At 49.4% G+C, this 17,636-nt stretch overlaps 1 protein-coding gene across 1 annotated transcript in view; it reads right to left on the minus strand.

The window, feature by feature from the left end:
* KANSL3 (KAT8 regulatory NSL complex subunit 3) overlaps positions 1-10,923 on the minus strand; it is a 60,928-nt gene extending 50,005 nt beyond the window's left edge. The window contains exons 1-2 of the mRNA XM_065398288.1: positions 10,850-10,923; positions 9,440-9,725 (exon numbers count right to left, since the gene is read on the minus strand). Of these exons, the coding sequence (XP_065254360.1) occupies positions 9,440-9,654 (215 nt within the window). The 5' untranslated portion in view covers positions 9,655-9,725; positions 10,850-10,923. The remainder of the gene's footprint in view (positions 1-9,439; positions 9,726-10,849) is intronic.
* Between the last annotated feature and the right edge of the window lie 6,713 nt (positions 10,924-17,636).

Consider the following 17,636-nt stretch of genomic DNA (forward strand, 5'->3'; position numbering starts at 1 on the left):
TACAGACCCTGGACTTCAGAAAAGCAGACTTTGACTCCCTCAGGGAACTGATGGGCAGGATCCCCGGGGAGAATAACATGAGGGGGAAAGGAGTCCAGGAGAGCTGGCTGTATTTTAAAGAATCCTTATTGAGGTTGCAGGAACAAACCATCCCAATGTGTAGAAAGAACAGTAAATATGGCAGGCAACCAGCTTGGCTTAACAGTGAAATCCTTGCTGATCTTAAACTCAAAAAAGAAGCTTACAAGAAGTGGAAGCTTGGACAAATGACAAGGTGGACAAGGGTGGAGTATGAAAATATTGCCAAGGTATGCAGGAGTGAAATCAGGAACGCCAAATCACACTTGGAGTTGCAGCTAGCAAGGGATGTTAAGAGTAACAAGAAGGGTTTCACCAGGTATGTTAGCAACAAGAAGGTGGTCAAGAAAAGCATGGGCCCCTTACTGAATGGGGGAGGCAACCTAATGACAGAGGATGTGGAAAAAGCTAATGTACTCAATGCTTTTTTTGCCTCTGTCTTCATGAACAAGGTCAGCTCCCAGACTGCTGCACTGGGCAGCACAGCATGGGGAGGAGGTGAGCAGCCCTCTGTGGAGAAAGAAGTGGGTCAGGACTATTTAGAAAAGCTGGACAAGCACAAGTCCATGGGGCCGGATGCAATGCATCTGAGGGTGCTAAAGGAGTTGGTGGATGTGATTGCAGAGCCATTGGCCATTATCTTTGAAAACTCATGGCGATCGGGGGAGGTCCTGGATGACTGGAAAAAGGCTAATGTAGTGCCCATCTTTAAAAAAGGGAAGGAGGAGGATCCGGGGAACTACAGGCCAGTCAGCCTCACCTCAGTCCCTGGAAAAATCATGGAGCAGGTCCTCAAGGAATCAATTGTGAAGCACTTCGAGGAGAGGAAAGTGATCAGGAACAGTCAGCATGGATTCACCAAGGGAAAGTCATGCCTGACTAACCTAATTGCCTTCTATGACGAGATAATTGGCTCTGTCGATGAGGGGAAAGCAGTGGACGTGTTATTCCTTGACTTTAGCGAAGCTTTTGATACGGTCTCCCACAGTATTCCTGCAGGCAAGTTAAAGAAGTATGGGCTGGACGAATGGACTATAAGGTAGTGATCAATGGCTCCATGTCTAGTTGGCAGCCGGTATCAAGCGGCATGCCCCAAGGGTCGGTCCTGGGGCCGGTTTTGTTCAATACCTTCATTGATGATCTGGAGGATGGCGTGGACTGCACCCTCAGCAAGTTTGCAGATGACACTAAACTGGGAGGAGTGGTAGATACGTTACGTTGGAGGGTAGGGATAGGATACAGAGGGACCTAGACAAATTAGAGGATTGGGCCAAAAGAAATCTGATGAGGTTCAACAAGGACAAGTGTAGAGGCCTGCACTTAGGACGGAAAAATCCCATGCACTGCTACAGACTAGGGACCGAATGGCTAGGCAGCAGTTCTGCAGAAAAGGACCTAGGGGTTACAGTGGACAAGAAGCCGGATACGAGTCAACCATGTGCCCTTGTTGCCAAGAAGGCTAACGGCATTTTGGGCTGTATAAGTAGGGGCATTGCCAGCAGATCGAGGGACGTGATCATTCCCCTCTATTCGGCATTGGTGAGGCCTCATCTGGAGTACTGTGTCCAGTTTTGGGCCCCACACTACAAGAAGGATGTGGAAAAATTGGAAAGAGTCCAGCAGAGGACAACAAAAATGATTAGGGGCCTGGAGCACATGACTTATGAGGAGACGCTGAGGGAACTGGGATTGTTTAGTCTGCAGAAGAGAAGAATGAGGGGGGATTTGATAGCTGCTTTCAACTACCTGAAAGGGGGTTCCAAAGAGGATGGATCTAGACTGTTCTCAGTGGTAGCAGATGACAGAACAAGGAGTAATGGTCTCAAGTTGCAGTGGGTGAGGTTTAGGTTGGATATTAAGAAAAACTTTTTCACTAGGAGGGTGGTGAAGCACTGGAAGGGGTTACCTAGGGAGGTGGTGGAATCTCCTTTCTTAGAGGTTTTTAAGGTCGGGCTTGACAAAGCCCTGGCTGGGATGATTTAGTTGGGGATTGGTCCTGCTTTGAGCAGGGGGTTGGACTAGATGACCTCCTGAGGTCCCTTTCAACCCTGATATTCTATGAGTCTGTGTCTCCCAACCCACTTCAGTCGTAGGCAGAAGCGATGCCAGGGTTTTTGCCGCCCTAGGCAGCAACGCTCCTCCTCTGAGCATTCGGCAGCAGGGGTCCTTCCGCTCCGCGTCTTCGGGGCACTTCGGCGGCGAGTCCTGGAGCGAGTGAAGGACCCGGCGCCGAATTTCCACCTAAGACCCAGAGCGGAAGGACCCCCCGCCGCCGAATTTCTGCCGAGGACAGCAAAATGCCGCCCCCCCAAATCCTGCCGCCCTAGGCGACCGCCTAGGGTTGCCTAGTGGAAGCGCTGGCCCTGGTCGTAGGCACAGATCCTGTGGCACACACCTGTGTGTCTACATGACGTTCCAAAGAAGTCAGCGGGACACCATACATGCAGGGGTCCATGCTTGCAGATTTCATAGCCCCACTGGGGCCTTCAATGGCCCGAGGTGGTAGCAGTTTGGTAACATGGCTCACATACAGTTTAAGAACATAAGTACAGGTATACTGGATCAGACCTAAGGTCCACCTAACCCAATATCCTGTCTTCCGATGGCGGCCAGTACCAAATGGTTCAGAGGGAATGAACAGAACAGGGCAATTTATCGAAGGATCCATCCCCTGTCGTCCACTCCCAGCTTCTGGCAGTCAGGAGTTTAGGGACACCCAGAGCATAGGGTTGCATCTCTGACCATCTTGGCTAATAGTCATTAATGGACCTACCCTTCACAAACTAGTCTAATTCTTTTTTGGATCCAGTTAAATTTTTGGCCTTCACAGAATCCCCTGGCAATGAGTTCCACAGGTGAACTGTGCATTGTGTGAAGAAGTACTTCCTTTTGTTTTAAATCTCCTGCCCATTGATTTCACTGGATGACCTCTAGTTTTTGTGTTATGAGACAGTGTAAATAACACTTCTCTATTTACTGTCTCCACGCCATTCATGATTTTATAGACCTCTATTGTATCCCCTCCCCCCTTAGTCGTCTCTTTTCTAAGATGATCTGTCCCAGTCTTTTGAATCTCTCCTCATATGGATGCTGTTCCATACCCCCAATCATTTTTGTTGCCCTTTTCTGTACTTTTGCCAATGGGGCAACCAGAACTGCACCCAGTATTCAAGATGTGGATATACAATGGATTTCTCTAGTGGCATGATATTTTCTGTCTTATTATCTCTACCTTTCCTAATGGTTCCAAACATTGTTAGCTTTTTTGACTGCCATTGCACATTGACTGGATGTTTCCAGAGAAGTATCCACAATGACCCCCAAATCTCTCTCTTGAGTGGCAACAGCTAATTTAGACCCCATCATTTTGTAAGTATAGTTGGGATTATTTTTCCAATGTGCATTACTTTGCCCTTATCAACACTGCATTTAATCTGCCATTTTGTAGCCCAGTCACCCAGTTTTGTGAGATCCCTTTGGAACTCTTCACAGTCAGTTTTGGACTTAATCTTGAATAATTTTGTATCGTCTGCAATCTTTGCCACCTCACTGTTTACCCCTTTTTCAGATCATTTATGAATATGCTGCACAGCACATGTCCCAGTACAGATCCCTGAGGGACACCACTATTTACCTCTCTCCATTGTGAAAAGTGACCATTTATTCCTACTCTTTGTTTCCTATCTTTTAGCCAGTTACTGATCCAGAAATGGACCTTCCCTTTTACCCCTTGACTGCTTACTTTGCTTAAAAGCCTTTGGTGTGGGACCTTGCTAAAGGCTTTCTGAAAATCCAAGTACACTATATCAGCTGAATCACCCTTGTTCAGATGCTTGCTGACCCCCGAAAAGTATTCAAAGATTGGTTATGCATGATCTCCCTTTACAAAAGCCGTGCTGACTTTTCCCCAACATACTGTTTCATGAACATGTCTGATAATTCTGTTCTTTACTGAAGTTTCAACCAGTTTGCCTGGTGCTGAAGTTAGGCTTTCCGGCCCTGTAATTGCCAGGACTGCGTCTGGGGCCTCTTTTAATAATCGGGATTACAGTAGCTATCCTCCAGTCATCTGGTACAGAGACTGATTTAAGTGATAGTTACATTCAAAAAGTAGTTCTGCAATTTCATATGAGAGTGCCTTCAGAATTATTGGGTGAATAGGATCTGGTCCTGGTGACTTCTTACTATTTAATTCATCAATTTGTTCTACTGACAGCTCAATCTGGGACAGTTCCTCAAATCTGTCACCTAAAAAGAATGGCTCCGGTATGGGAATCTTCCTCATATCCTCTGCAGTGAAGACCGATGCAAAGAATTCATTTAACGTGTTTGCAATGACCTTGTCTTTCTTGAGTGCTCCTTTAGCACCTTGATTGTCCAGTGGCCCCACTTTACTCTTTACTCTTCAGCTCAAGTAGTAGCAGAGACTCTGCAGAAGTTACTGCACCATAGAGCAGTTGAGGAGAAAACATCCCACCTGTTTTCCTAGATAAGTTGCATCACTTCCGGCAAGTAAATTTATCTCACACATGATCAGGGCTCTGTGACCCCTGCATCATCTGGGGAGCCCTCCAGTGGTATCTGTATTCACAGATTCAGAGTTTAAGACCAAAAGGGACCATTAGATCATCTCATCTGACCACAGGCCAGGGAATTTCACCCAGTTACTCCTGAATTAAGCCCATTAATTTGAATTTGACTAAAGCACATCCTGTCTTGATTTGAAGACTTTAGGAGATGGAAAATCCATCATTTCCCATGGTAGTTTGTTCAATGGTTAATCACCCTCACCGTTAAAATTTGTGTCTAATTTGAATTTGTCTGATCTCAGCTTCCAGCCATTGGTGGTTCTTCTGCCTTTCTGCACTAGATTAAAGAGGCCTTTCGTACCTGGTGTTTTTTTCCCTCCCCTGAAGGAATTGATGATGATAATAATGTCACCTCTCAATTTTCTTGTTGATAAGATTAAGCTCTTTCAGACTCCCTGTTAGGTATTTTCTCCAGACCCTGAACACTTTCTGTGGCTCTTTTCTGCACCTTCTCTGATTTTTCAACATCCCTGTAATAATATAAATACTAGAACTGGATGCAGCATTCCAGTATCAGTCTCACCCATGCTGTATACAGAGAGACGGATCACCTCCTTGCTCCTTCTCTCTACTGTACTGTGCACACAGCCAAGGATCGCATTAGCCCTTCGGCCACAGCATCGCACCGGGAGCAGTGATTTTACATTTACTTCCAGATCACTGATAATATATTTAACAGCATCAGGCAGAAAACCAATCCCTGCAGAACTGCACTAGAAACACCCCCATTTGATGACTATAACATAATCAGGCCGACCTTGATTCTTTTATTCCATCCACCCATCCCACACATACACATAGGAAACAGTTCCAGCATCACAAAGGGAAAATACATAAAACAATAAAGGAAAATAAGAGAGGGGACACACTAGGCTGCAAAATATAGGCAACAAAAATAAAACATCCCCTTCTCTTATCCCATGACTGCTCCAGTGGTCCCATCACCTATTTTGAGAAATACCAACCCCCCAACCTTTTGGAGGGATGTGCGGAGGCCTGGTCTGCACTTGGAAATTTTACTCTTTCTAACTATGGTCATCAACAATCATGTGAGTGCACATGCTGCTGAAGACAGCTATCCCTTGGGGGGAGGGATAGCTCAGTGGTTTGAGCACTGGCCTGCTAAACCCAGGGTTGTGAGTTCAATCCTTGAGGGGGCCACTTAGGGATCTGGGGCAAAAATCAGTACTTGGTCCTGCTAGTGAAGGCAGGAGGCTGGACTCGATGACCTTTCAAGGTCCCTTCCAGTTCTAGGAGATGGGATATCTCCATTAATTATTATTATTATTATTATTTTGACAGTGAAGGACCCACCATGTCACAATCAGCTGAAGGCAGTCTGACCTGCTGCACACGCTGACTTCTAAAATGCATTCAGCACTGGCTAGCTACCAAGCCCAGCAATCATGTTCAGACATGGTGACATTCTGTAGTGTACACCGGGTCTGCGAGTTTATTAGCTCACACCCAGTCCCTCCCTAAAGGTTTTGTTTAGACTAGGATTTAGAGATGTGATGTTAGCTCAAGTTAACTAGCTTGATCTAATTAACAGCTTCTAAAACTCTAGTCAAGACAAAGCCATTGTACTTTAAGCACTTAGGCCTTGGCTACACTTGCAGCTGTACAGCGCTGTGAGTTAAACTTGTCTTCGTACAGCTGAGTAGGGAAAGCGCTGCAGTCTGTCCACATTGACAGCTGCCAGCGCACTGTCGTGGCCACATTTGCTGCGGCATTGGGAGCGGTGCATTATGGGCAGCTATCCCAGCGTTCAAGTGGCTGCAATGTGCTTTTCAAAAGGGGGGGGGGTGGAGTGTGACAGGGAGCGTGGGGGGAGAGAGAGTGGGTTTTTGGAGTGCAGATACGCACCCTGCCTTGCAAGTTCCGACCCCGCTCCCTCCTCCACCCCCTCTCACTCACTAAAAGCAAACAGCAGCTGTTTGTTTTTTTTCCCTCACAGACCAGATAAGCAGCCGAAACGGATCCCCCTCTCCCTCCCGCGGCCGCCTCTCTCTTCAAGCAAACATCAGCTGTGGGCGTTCCAAAGGGAGCCCCCCTGCCTGCCTCTACTCATTCACAGCAAACAGTAGCTGTGTTTGTTTTTTTGATAAGCAGCCTCGGGAGCCCGGAGTTCACAACAAAACAAAGAGAAAGCTTCACTTAAAAGGATTATGGGGAGTTTCCGAAGGTCAATCACTGCATAATAAGGTTACTCTCCGTTTAAACTGGAGCACCAGCGTCTCAGCCACTCCATCTCAGCCACTCCGTAGCAGCTGTTATTCCTCTCGGGGAGGTGGAGTACCTGCAGCGCTGCAGCCACGGAGATACAGCGCTGCAAATGCCTTGCCAGTGTGGACGGGGAGTACGTTACAGCGCTGGGGGCGGCTTTATTGCGCTGTAACTCTCAAGTGTAGCCAAGGCCTTACTAAGCAGATCTCTAGGCTTTCACTGGACTTCACGAGCAATTCAGGCCTTGTCTGGACCAGAATTTAAAGGCGTGATGTTAGCATCAGAGGTGGGCAGGAAACAGTTTTCCTGACCCAGGAGAATTTTCGAGATTCTGAAAAATGTTCCCATCTTGAATCTAGGTTAAAAGTCAAAATCTTGAAAATTTACATGGATTGAAAATGCAAAAAAGTTTCAGATTGAGTCAATTGAAACGTTTAATTTCAGTATCTGGAGAAGGAGTAGAGAGGTAATTTCACCTCTATTCGGCACTGGTACGACCACCGCTGGAATACTTTGTCCAGTTCTGCTGCCCACAATTCAAGAAGGGTGTTGATAAATTGGAGAGGGTTCAGAGAAGAGTCATGAGAATGATTAAAGGATTAGAAACCTGCTTCATAATAAGACATCAAGGAGCTCAATCTGTTTAGTATAACAAAGAGAAGATTAAAGGGTGACTTGATTACAGTCTATAATGGGATCTCAAACTGGGGGTTGCAACTCCTTAGGGGGTCACGAGATTATTACATGGGGGTCGTGAGCTGTCAGCCTCCACCTCGTAACACCGCTTCACCTCCAGCGTTTATAATAGTGTTAAATATAAAAAAAAGTGTTTTTAATTCATAAGAGGGGTCATGCTCAGAGGCTTGCTGTGAGAAAGGGGTCACCAGTACAAAAGTTTGAGAACTACTGGTCTACAAGTACCTACGTGGGGAATAAATATTTGATAATGGGCTCATCAGTGTAGCACAGTTGTTTTCAACCTGTGGTCCGCAGACCCCTGAGGGGCCACAGAATATGTCTAAGATTTCCAAATGGGTCCACATCTTCATTTGAAATGTTTTAGGGGCCCGCAAATGAAAAAAAGATTGAAAATCACTGATGTAGCAGAGAAAGGTCCTACACAATCCAATGACTGGAAGCAGAAAGTAGATAATTTCAGACTGGAAAGAAGACATAATTTAAAAAAAAAAGAGAGAGTAATTGATCATAGAACAATTTGCCAAAGATCATGGTGGATTCTCCACCACCAACCATTTTTAAATCAAGATTGGATGATTTTCTAAAAGATCTGCTCCAGGAATTACTTTGAGAAAGTGCTCTTTCCTGTGTTATACAGGAGGTCAGACCAGATGATCATAATGATCTCTCTGGCCTCAGAATATATGTACAATTTTGAACTGTTTCATTTCTATTTCAACCTTTTTAAGTTTGTGTTTTTACTGAATTAAATTCCAAAGTGACTTTTTGTTTTGAACTGTCTAGACAATTGTCAGATGAAATTCAATGTTGCTTAATGCAAAGTACTGCACATTGGAAAGCATAATCCCAACCATACATACAATATGTTAGGGTGTAAATTAGCTCTTATGACTCAAGAAAGAGATCTTGGAGTAACTGTGGATAATTCTCTGAAAACATGCACTCAATGTGCAGCGGCAGTCAAAAAAGCAAACAGAATGTTGGGCACCATTAAGAAAGGGATAGATAATAAAACAGAAAATATCATATTGCCTCTATATAAATCCATGGTACGCCCACATCTGGAATACTGCGTGCAGATGTGGTCGCCCCATCTCAAAAAAGATATATTGGAATTGGAAAAGGTTCAGAAAAGGGCAACAAAAATGATTAGGGGTATGGAACGGCTTCCATGAGGAGAGATTAATAAGATTGGGACTTTTCAGCTTAGAAAAGAGACAACTAAAGGGGGATATGATAGAGGGCTATAAAATAATGACTGGTGTGGAGAAAGTAAATAAGGAAGTGTCATAATACAAGAACTAGGGGTCACCAAATGAAATTAATAGGCAGCAAGCTTATAACAAACAAAAGGAAGTATTTCTTCACACAACGCACAGTTAACCAGTGGAACTCTTTGCCAGAGGTTGTTGTGAAGGCCAAGACTATAACAGGGTTCAAAAAAGAACTAGATAAACTCATGGAGGATAGGTCCATCAATGACTATTAGCCAGGATGGGCAGGGATGGTGTCACTAGCTTCTGTTTGTCAGAAGCTGGGAATGGGCGACAGGGGATGGATCACTTGATGATTCCCTGTTCTGTTCATTCCCTCTGTGGCACCTGGCACTGGCCACTGTCAGTAGACAGGATACTGGGCTAGCTGGACCTTTGGTCTGACCCAGTATGGCCGTTCTTATATTCTTAGACTGGGGTTTCAACATGTGTTACCTAATGTGTTTAAAAAGCACCTTGAAAACAGACACAGAAAGCAACAAGTGAACCATCAGAGCACAGGGAAGGAATATCCAAGGTACACGTGGACCCAAACCCAACCAACTCAGTAGCACCAGAAAAGGCTATGCTCACATGGTGCTGTCTTGGTGCCTCCTGGGGGTGACAAAGAGCATCCGAGTAGGGCGGGCACTGCTAGCGTCGGGGTGGGCACTCCATGGCTTGGCATAGCTGTGGTCCAAGAAGACCAGGTCCAGCTCTCTCTCATGGACAGAGAGCTGGAAGAGCAACGAAGTTCCCATCCTCCTGGCTGAAGTCTGGAAGTCCCGCTCGCTGCCTCGGTACGACATGTCTTCCGGGGCGTCCCCACTTCTAGTGCCAATGTAAATGCTTCTTCCGGCTCCTCATCCTGCCCACCTTGCTGTGGGACAACATGGGAGAGGGAGGTAAACACGCTGTGGGGAAATGGCCCTTGCTGTATTGCCCCATCCCCAACACAGATGACAAAGCCGTGCCCAGGAATAGCAGCCACTCCCTCACCAGACCCCAGGAGACAGACACCCCAGTGGCACGTTATTGCATCCAGCTCCAGCCCCATAACACCCCCAGCCAAACAAGCCAGTATCCTCGTGCCCCTTCTGATATCCTGCGGGCAGAGCATCTGGCACCGCCCCCTCCCAAATCCCTCCTTAATGCCCCCCACAGCCTGACCCCCTGCTGCAACACCCACCCAGGCAGGCAGCCAACCTCCCCGCCCCCAGGGCAAGAGGAGCGGCGGGGGGCGCTGGGTACAAGGGTGCTGGGGGGCAAGGGGAAAGGGCGGGGGCACTAGGGATGGGGGCGCTGGGGAGCAGAGCAGGGGGCTGGGGTCAGGGCAGGGAGGGGACCAGGTGGGGGCTGGGGCGGGGCGGGGGGCAGTGGGAGGGGACTAGGTGGGGGCGGGGAGTGCTGGGGGGCAGGGGGAGACTAGGTGGGGGGCAGGGCAGGGGGCAGTGGGGGGCTGGGAAGCAGAGCAGGGGGGCGGGGGGACTAGGTGGGGGCGGGAGGGGTGTGGGCAGGGCAGGGAGGACTAGGTGGGGGCGGGGGGGCTGGGGAGCAGAGCAGGGAGGGCGGGGGGACTAGGTGGGGGCGGAGGGCGCTGGGGGGGACTAGGTGGGGGCGCAGAGCAGGGGGCGGGGGGTACGGGGGCACTAGGTGGGGGCGGAGGGCGCTGGGGGGGACTAGGTGGGGGCGCAGAGCAGGGGGCGGGGGGTACGGGGGCACTAGGTGGGGGCGGAGGGCGCTGGGGGGGACTAGGTGGGGGCGCAGAGCAGGGGGCGGGGGGTACGGGGGCACTAGGTGGGGGCGGAGGGCGCTGGGGGGACTAGGTGGGGGCGGGGGCGCAGAGCAGGGGCGGGGGGTACGGGGGCACTAGGTGGGGGCGGGAGAAGTGGGGGCAGGGGACATTGGGGGAACTAGGTGGGGCGGGGGGCGCTAGGGGGCAGGGCAGGGCGGGGGGTATGGGGGCAACTGAGGGGGACTAGGTGGGGTCGAGGCGGGACTCACCGCGCGGGGGCATCCGCGCCCCGGGCTCTCGGCGTTCTACTAGGCCTCGCCGCAGCCTCAGCCGCCCGGCCGCCCCCACGCACTGCGCATGCTTCGCTCCCACAAGACACGGAAACAGGAATCCCGGCGCGGAGCCGGCGGCGCTAAGACAACCCGGAAGGTGGAACCTTCCCCGCCCGGAGCGGAGCTGGCAGAGCCGGGCACGGCGGGACCCCACGGGCAGCGCTTGGGGAGCTGCGGGCCGGGGCAACGGGCCAGAGACACCCGCGCCGTGGTGCCCCCCCGAGCCACGGGGCCCGCACCCAGACACAGCCCCCCCCCCAGCGAGCCACGGGGCCACCGCCCAGACACCCCCCCCCCACCAGGCCATGGTACCTACCATAGGACCATGTCTCCCCTGCCCCAGCTGTTTTTTGGCAATACTTTTTTCGCTTGCACTGCGAAACAGCTGTTTCATGTGGCAAGGACTGGGAGGAGGGGGAACACCGCGCATTCGGGGAAGAGGTGGGGTTGGGGCGGGGATTTGGGGAAGGGGTCCAATAGGGACAGGGAGGAGGCGGGGACTTTGGGGAAAGCGTTGGAATGGGGGCGGGGCAGGGAAAGGGTGGATTCGGGGCACTGCCAGGGGCGCGAGCACCCACCGGCGCCGGGAAAAGTTGGCGCCTATGGGTGGGCTGAGCCTAGCGGTCTGCTAGGAAAGGCTGAGAGCTTCTTAATGCGGCTTTGATCCCTAAGCCCTTTAGCACCCATCAACCCTTAGAATCATAGAATATCAGGGTTGGAAGGGACCTCAGGAGGTATCTAGTCCAACCTCCTGCTCAAAGCAGGACCAATCCCCAACTAAATCATCCCAGCCAGGGCTTTGTCAAGCCGGGCCTTAAAAACCTCTAAGGAAGGAGATTCCACCACCTCCCTAGGTAACCCATTCCAGTGCTTCACCACCCTCCTAGTGAAAACATTTTTCCTGATATCCAACCTAAAGCTCTTCCACTGCAACTTGAGACCATTACTCCTTGTTCTGTCATCTGGTAGCACTGAGAACAGTCTAGATCCATCCTCTTTGGAACCCCCTTTCAGGTAGTTGAAAGCAGCTATCAAATCCCCCCGCATTCTTCTCTTCTGCAGACTAAACAATCCCAGTTCCCTCAGCCTCTCCTCATAAGTCATGTGCTCCAGCCCCCTAATCATTTTTGTTGCCCTCCGCTGGACTCTTTCCAATTTTTCCACATCCTTCTTGTAGTGTGGGGCCCAAAACTGGACACAGTACTCCAGATGAGGCCTCACCAATGTCGAATAGAGGGGAATGATCACGTCCCTTGATCTGCTGGCAATGCCCTACTTATACAGTCCAAAATGTCGTTAGCCTTCTTGACAACAAGGGCACACTGTCGACTCATATCCAGCTTCTTGTCCACTGTAACCCCTAGGTCCTTTTCTGCAGAACTGCTGCCTAGCCATTCGGTCCTTAGTCTGTAGCAGTGCATGGAATTCTTCTGTCCTAAGTGCAGGACTCTGCACTTGTCCTTGTTGAACCTCATCAGATTTCTTTTGGCCCAGTCCTCTAATTTGTCTAGGTCCCTCTGTATCCTATCCCTACCCTCCAACGTATCTACCACTCCTCCCAGTTTAGTGTCATCTGCAAACTTGCTGAGGGTGCAATCCATGCCATCCTCCAGATCATTAATGAAGATATTGAACAAAACCGGCACCAGGACCGACCCCTGGGGCACTCCGCTTGATACCGGCTGCCAACTAGACATGGAGCCATTGACCACTACCCGTTGAGCCCAACGATCTAGCTAGCTTTCTATCCACCTTATAGTCCATTCATCCAGCCCATACTTCTTTAACTTGCTGGCAAGAATACTGTGGGAGACCGTATCAAAAGCTTTGCTAAAGTCAAGATATATCACGTCCACTGCTTTCCCCTCATCCACAAACCCAGTTATCTCATTATAGAAGGCAATCAGGTTGGTCAGGCATGACTTACCCTTAGTGAATCCATGCTGACTGTTCCTGATCACTTTCCTCTCCTGTAAGTGCTTCAGAATTGATTCCTTGAGGACCTGCTCCATGATTTTTCCAGGGACTGAGGTGAGGCTGACTGGCCTGTAGTTCCCCGATCCTCCTCCTTCCCTTTTTTAAAGATGGGCACTACATTAGCTTTTTCCGGTAATCCTGGACCTCCCCGATCGCCATGAGTTTTCAGAGATAATGGCCAATGGCTCTGCAATCACATCTGCCAACTCCTTTAGCACCCTCGGATGCAGTGCATCCGGCCCCATGGATTTGTGCTCATCCAGCTTTTCTAAATAGTCGTGAACCACTTCTTTCTCCACAGAGGGCTGCTCACCTCCTCCCCATGCTGTGCTGCCCAGTGCAGCAGTCTGGGAGCTGACCTTGTTCGTGAAGACAGAGGCAAAAAAAGCATTGAGTACATTAGCTTTTTCCACATCCTCTGTCACTAGGTTGCCTCCCTCATTCAGTAAGGGGCCCACATTTTCCTTGACTTTCTTCTTGTTGCTAACATACCTGAAGAAACCCTTCTTGTTATTCTTAACATCTCTTGCTAGCTGCAACTCCAAGTGTGATTTGGCCTTCCTGACTTCACTCCTGCATGCCTGAGCAATATTTTTATACTCCTCCCTGGTCATTTGTCCAATCTTCCACTTCTTGTAAGCTTCTTTTTTGCATTTAAGATCAGCAAGGATTTCACTGTTAAGCCAAGCTGGTCGCCTCCCATATTTACTATTCTTTCTACACATCGGGCTGGTTTGTTCCTGCAGCCTCAATAAGAATTCTTTAAAATACTGCCAGCTCTCCTGGACTCCTTTCCCCCTCATGTTATTCTCCCAGGGGATCCTGCCCATCAGTTCCCTGAGGGAGTCAAAGTCTGCTTTTCTGAAGTCCAGGGTCCGTATACTGCTGCTCTCCTTTCTTCCTTGCGTCAGGATCCTGAACTCGACCGTCTCATGGACACTGCCTCCCAGGTTCCCATCCACTTTTGCTTCCCCTACTAATTCTTCACGGTTTGTAAGCAGCAGGTCAAGAAGAGCTCTGCCCCTAGTTGGTTCCTCCAGCACTTGCACCAGGAAATTGTCCCCTACATTTTCCAAAAATTTCCTGGATTGTCTGTGCACTGCTGTATTGCTCTCCCAGCAGATATCAGGGTGATTGAAGTCTCCTATGAGAACCAGGGCCTGCGATCTAGTAACTTCTGTTAGTTGCCAGAAGAAAGCCTCGTCCACCTCATCCCCCTGGTCTGGTGGTCTATAGCAGACTCCCATCATGAAATCACCCTTGTTGCTCACACTTCTAAACTTAATCCAGAGACTCTCAGGTTTTTCTGCAGTTTCATACCAGAGCTCTGAGCAGTCATACTGCTCTCTTACATACAGTGTAATTCCCCCTCCTTTTCTGCCCTGCCTGTCCTTCCTGAACAGTTTATATCCATGCATGACAGTACTCCAGTCATGTGAGTTATCCCACCAAGTCTCTGTTATTCCAATCACATCATAATTCCTTGACTGTACCAGGACTTCCAGTTCTCCCTGCTTAACCAGGGTGCGGGGCTACTCAGGAAGACCAGAGATATGCACAGCTGTTCTCCCCCCCAGGTATTAATACATACTCTGGGTTAAATAATAATTAAAAAGTTATTTTATTAATGTGATACAGCATGGCCAGAGAGCAGCAGGAGAGGGTTAGAAGGGAGCCTTATTCCCGGTAGAGGGAAGAAAGTTTGCTATAGATTAATTAAAGCACCTGAAGCCAATTAGAGCACCTGAAGTCAGTCACCTGATAAAAAAAACCCTGCTTCAATCAGACAGGGGAAGAAGTTGAAGCAGAGAGGATTGGTGTTGGAGCAGAGAACAGTTTGAAGGAGTAGAAACAGAGTGGATTGGTGTGGGAGCAGAGAGCAGTTTAGAGGGAAGCAGAGGAAAGTTTGGAGAAGTGCTGTGGTGGGCTAAGAAGACCAAGACCCTAGGTAAAGGGACACCTGGCTTGTGCAGAGGGAGGGCAGGAAGCCCCCACAAGCTAAAGGGCAGGAGAGGGAAGTAGCCCAGGGGAAGGAACCGTTAGTTCAAGTGGTTTACTGCTATCCCTAGGGCCCCTGGGCTGGGACCCGGAGTAGAGGGTGGGCCCAAGTCCCTCCGTCTCCACTCCCCTCCTCTAGGACACTAGTGGGGCAGTTAATATCCCAGTTCAGGGGCAAGAAACTGCGCCCTGAACCCCCCCCAAGAAGAGAAAGCACGAGACCCATCATAGTAGTGCCGGCAATTTGCCACAATTAAATACAAAAAGTAGCATTTATGTGGTTCCAAGTAATAACAGACAGAACAAAGTGAATTACCAAGCAAAATAAAATAAAACACACGAGTCTATGCCTAATACAGTAAGAAAGTGATTACAGATGAAATCTCACCCTCAGAGATGTTCCAATAAGCTTCTTTCACAGACTAGACTCCTTTCTGGTCTGGGCCTAATCCTTTCCCTTGGTACAGTCCTTGTTCCAGCTCAGGTGGTAGCTAGGGGATTTCTCATTATTGCAGCCCCATTTGTTCTGTTCCACCCCCTTATATAGCTTTGGCACAAGGCAGGAATCTTTTGTCTCTCTGGAACCCCCCCACCCCTTCTAAATGGAAAAGCGCCAGGTTTAAGATGGATTTCAGTACCAGGTGACATGGTCACATGTCCTGTGAGACCCCAAACCTTCATTCTTCCCAGCCTGACTCACAGGAAGGCCTGCAAGCAAACAGAGCCATCCACAGTCAGTTGTCCTGGTTAATGGGAGCCATCAAGATTTCAAACCATCATTAATGGCCCACACTTTGCATAACTACAATAGGACCTCAGAGTTATATTTCATATTTCTAGTTTCAGATACAAGAGTGATACATTTATACAGATAGGATGACCACACTCAGTAGATTATAAGCTTCGTAATGATTCCTTACAAAAGACCTTTTGCATGTGTAACCCTTCTGCCCATCTAAGTTGGCAGCAACAAGGGCCGGGTTCTGTATCTAGGGGTTCTGTTTCAATAACACAATGCAAAACCGGCTCGAGCCCCCACCCAGTGACCTGGGACAATTACATACCACCCCCCTGGGTACCTCTAAGAGGCAATACTTCCCCTCTCGCAAGCACGGAGTCTGAGTGTAGCAGAAAATGTTTAATAACATGAGGTAAACGACATCAGCATAAGATTGGAAAAAACACCAAACAGGATTCATAACACAAACCATGAGCAAAACCCACCCCAGCAAATTGGGCTGTGTCCTTTCCCTTTGTCTCTTGAGTCCAACACCCCCAAAGTCTCTTGGGTCCAGCAACCACCCAAAGTCCCAAAAGTCCAACAACCCCCAAAGTCTCTGTCCCTGGTCAGTGCAGCCCCAGAGCAAAAAGGGGGGGCACGCAGGGTGTTAAGGGGCACCTTACGTGATCCGAGGCTGGCCAGCCGTCTGTTTCTCCGTGGGGGTTCCGCCGCAGCCTTCACCACGAGCCAGTCCACTTTCCTGCCATCCCACGAACTGCTCCGCTCTACAAGCTGCTCCGCTCCACTCCGCTCCGCTCCGCTCACCGACCTGTGAGCCGTTCCAGCCGTCCCCGCAAACAGCTCCGCTCGCCGTTCCTTGGGCCACTCCAACCGGCCCCGCAAGGCTCCGCGCCGCTCGCTGCTCCTCCAGTCGTCCCCACAAATTGCTCCGCCAGCTGCTGAGCAATATAGCTTCAGGCTCCCCCACTTGTTAACACTTCACTCAGTGATCTCAGCTCTTAATAACTTTGGCTCTTTTGTGATTTCAGCTCTTAGTGATTTCAGCTCAATAGTAGGGGAGCCCCAGTGCTGGTGCACCATTGGCCCAAAGTGAAGTCAGCTCAGCAGCCTGTAACTAGACTCCTAATGGAATCAAAGTTAGCTCTGACATTCAACAGTGGAGAGAGGAGATGGTGCAATTGGTGTTTCAAACCCTCAGAGGGGGCCCATACCATCAGGTACAAATACCTGTCCCCATCCTCTCTCAATTCACTGGGTTTTGTAACCCATGCCCCTTGTCAAGCAAGTGCTACTTAGGTAATGGTGAAGGACTCACTCAGTCCTTCTGTCATACCACAGTTCCACTGGCCTTGATTCACAGAATCAGGGTAACAAAACTTTATTCTTCCTGCCCCAATAATAGAGAAACTGGGGATCCCACACCAGCCAAAGTAACCACTTTCAGTTGCTGTTGTTCCATGCCAGGCGAGTGGGTGTGCCTATGCAAACAAGATCAGCCCCTGGAGTTCTTTTCCACACTCGCCATAATTCACCACCAGATGTCAGGGTAGAGCTCATCCTGACACTGCTTACATCCTCCCCCCAGCCGAGAATTTGTCGTCCCGACAAATCACACCCTATATACCAACTCACTGGTTCCCTCCAAAGGGCCTCAGATAGCCCACTTTAGCTTCCACAAGCCTGTGTGCTAAACATATTGGTTCCTCACTAGTCACCCCAGGTGCATCATAAGTCAACCGTTTTACTGGTCTTATTACCCTGTCTCATCTATTGAGACTCTCTGTTACCGTGGTAGAGTGGACAGCGTCTTGAACGACAGATGGGGAGGTTTCCTTTGAGGGCCCCTCGGCTACTGGCATAGGCCCCTGCAGTTCTAGTTCTAACAGTGGAGGGTCCAAGGTGCCCAGGACATCCTCCACCTGTATGTCTCCACTGTCCAATAACCTGTGTGTGTCATCACATGGGGGTCCCACCAGTGGCCCAGTGGTGTCAGGAATGGGCCTAAAT

The sequence above is a fragment of the Emys orbicularis genome, chromosome 2, assembly GCF_028017835.1.
Source record: "Emys orbicularis isolate rEmyOrb1 chromosome 2, rEmyOrb1.hap1, whole genome shotgun sequence".
NCBI lineage: Eukaryota > Metazoa > Chordata > Testudines > Emydidae > Emys > Emys orbicularis.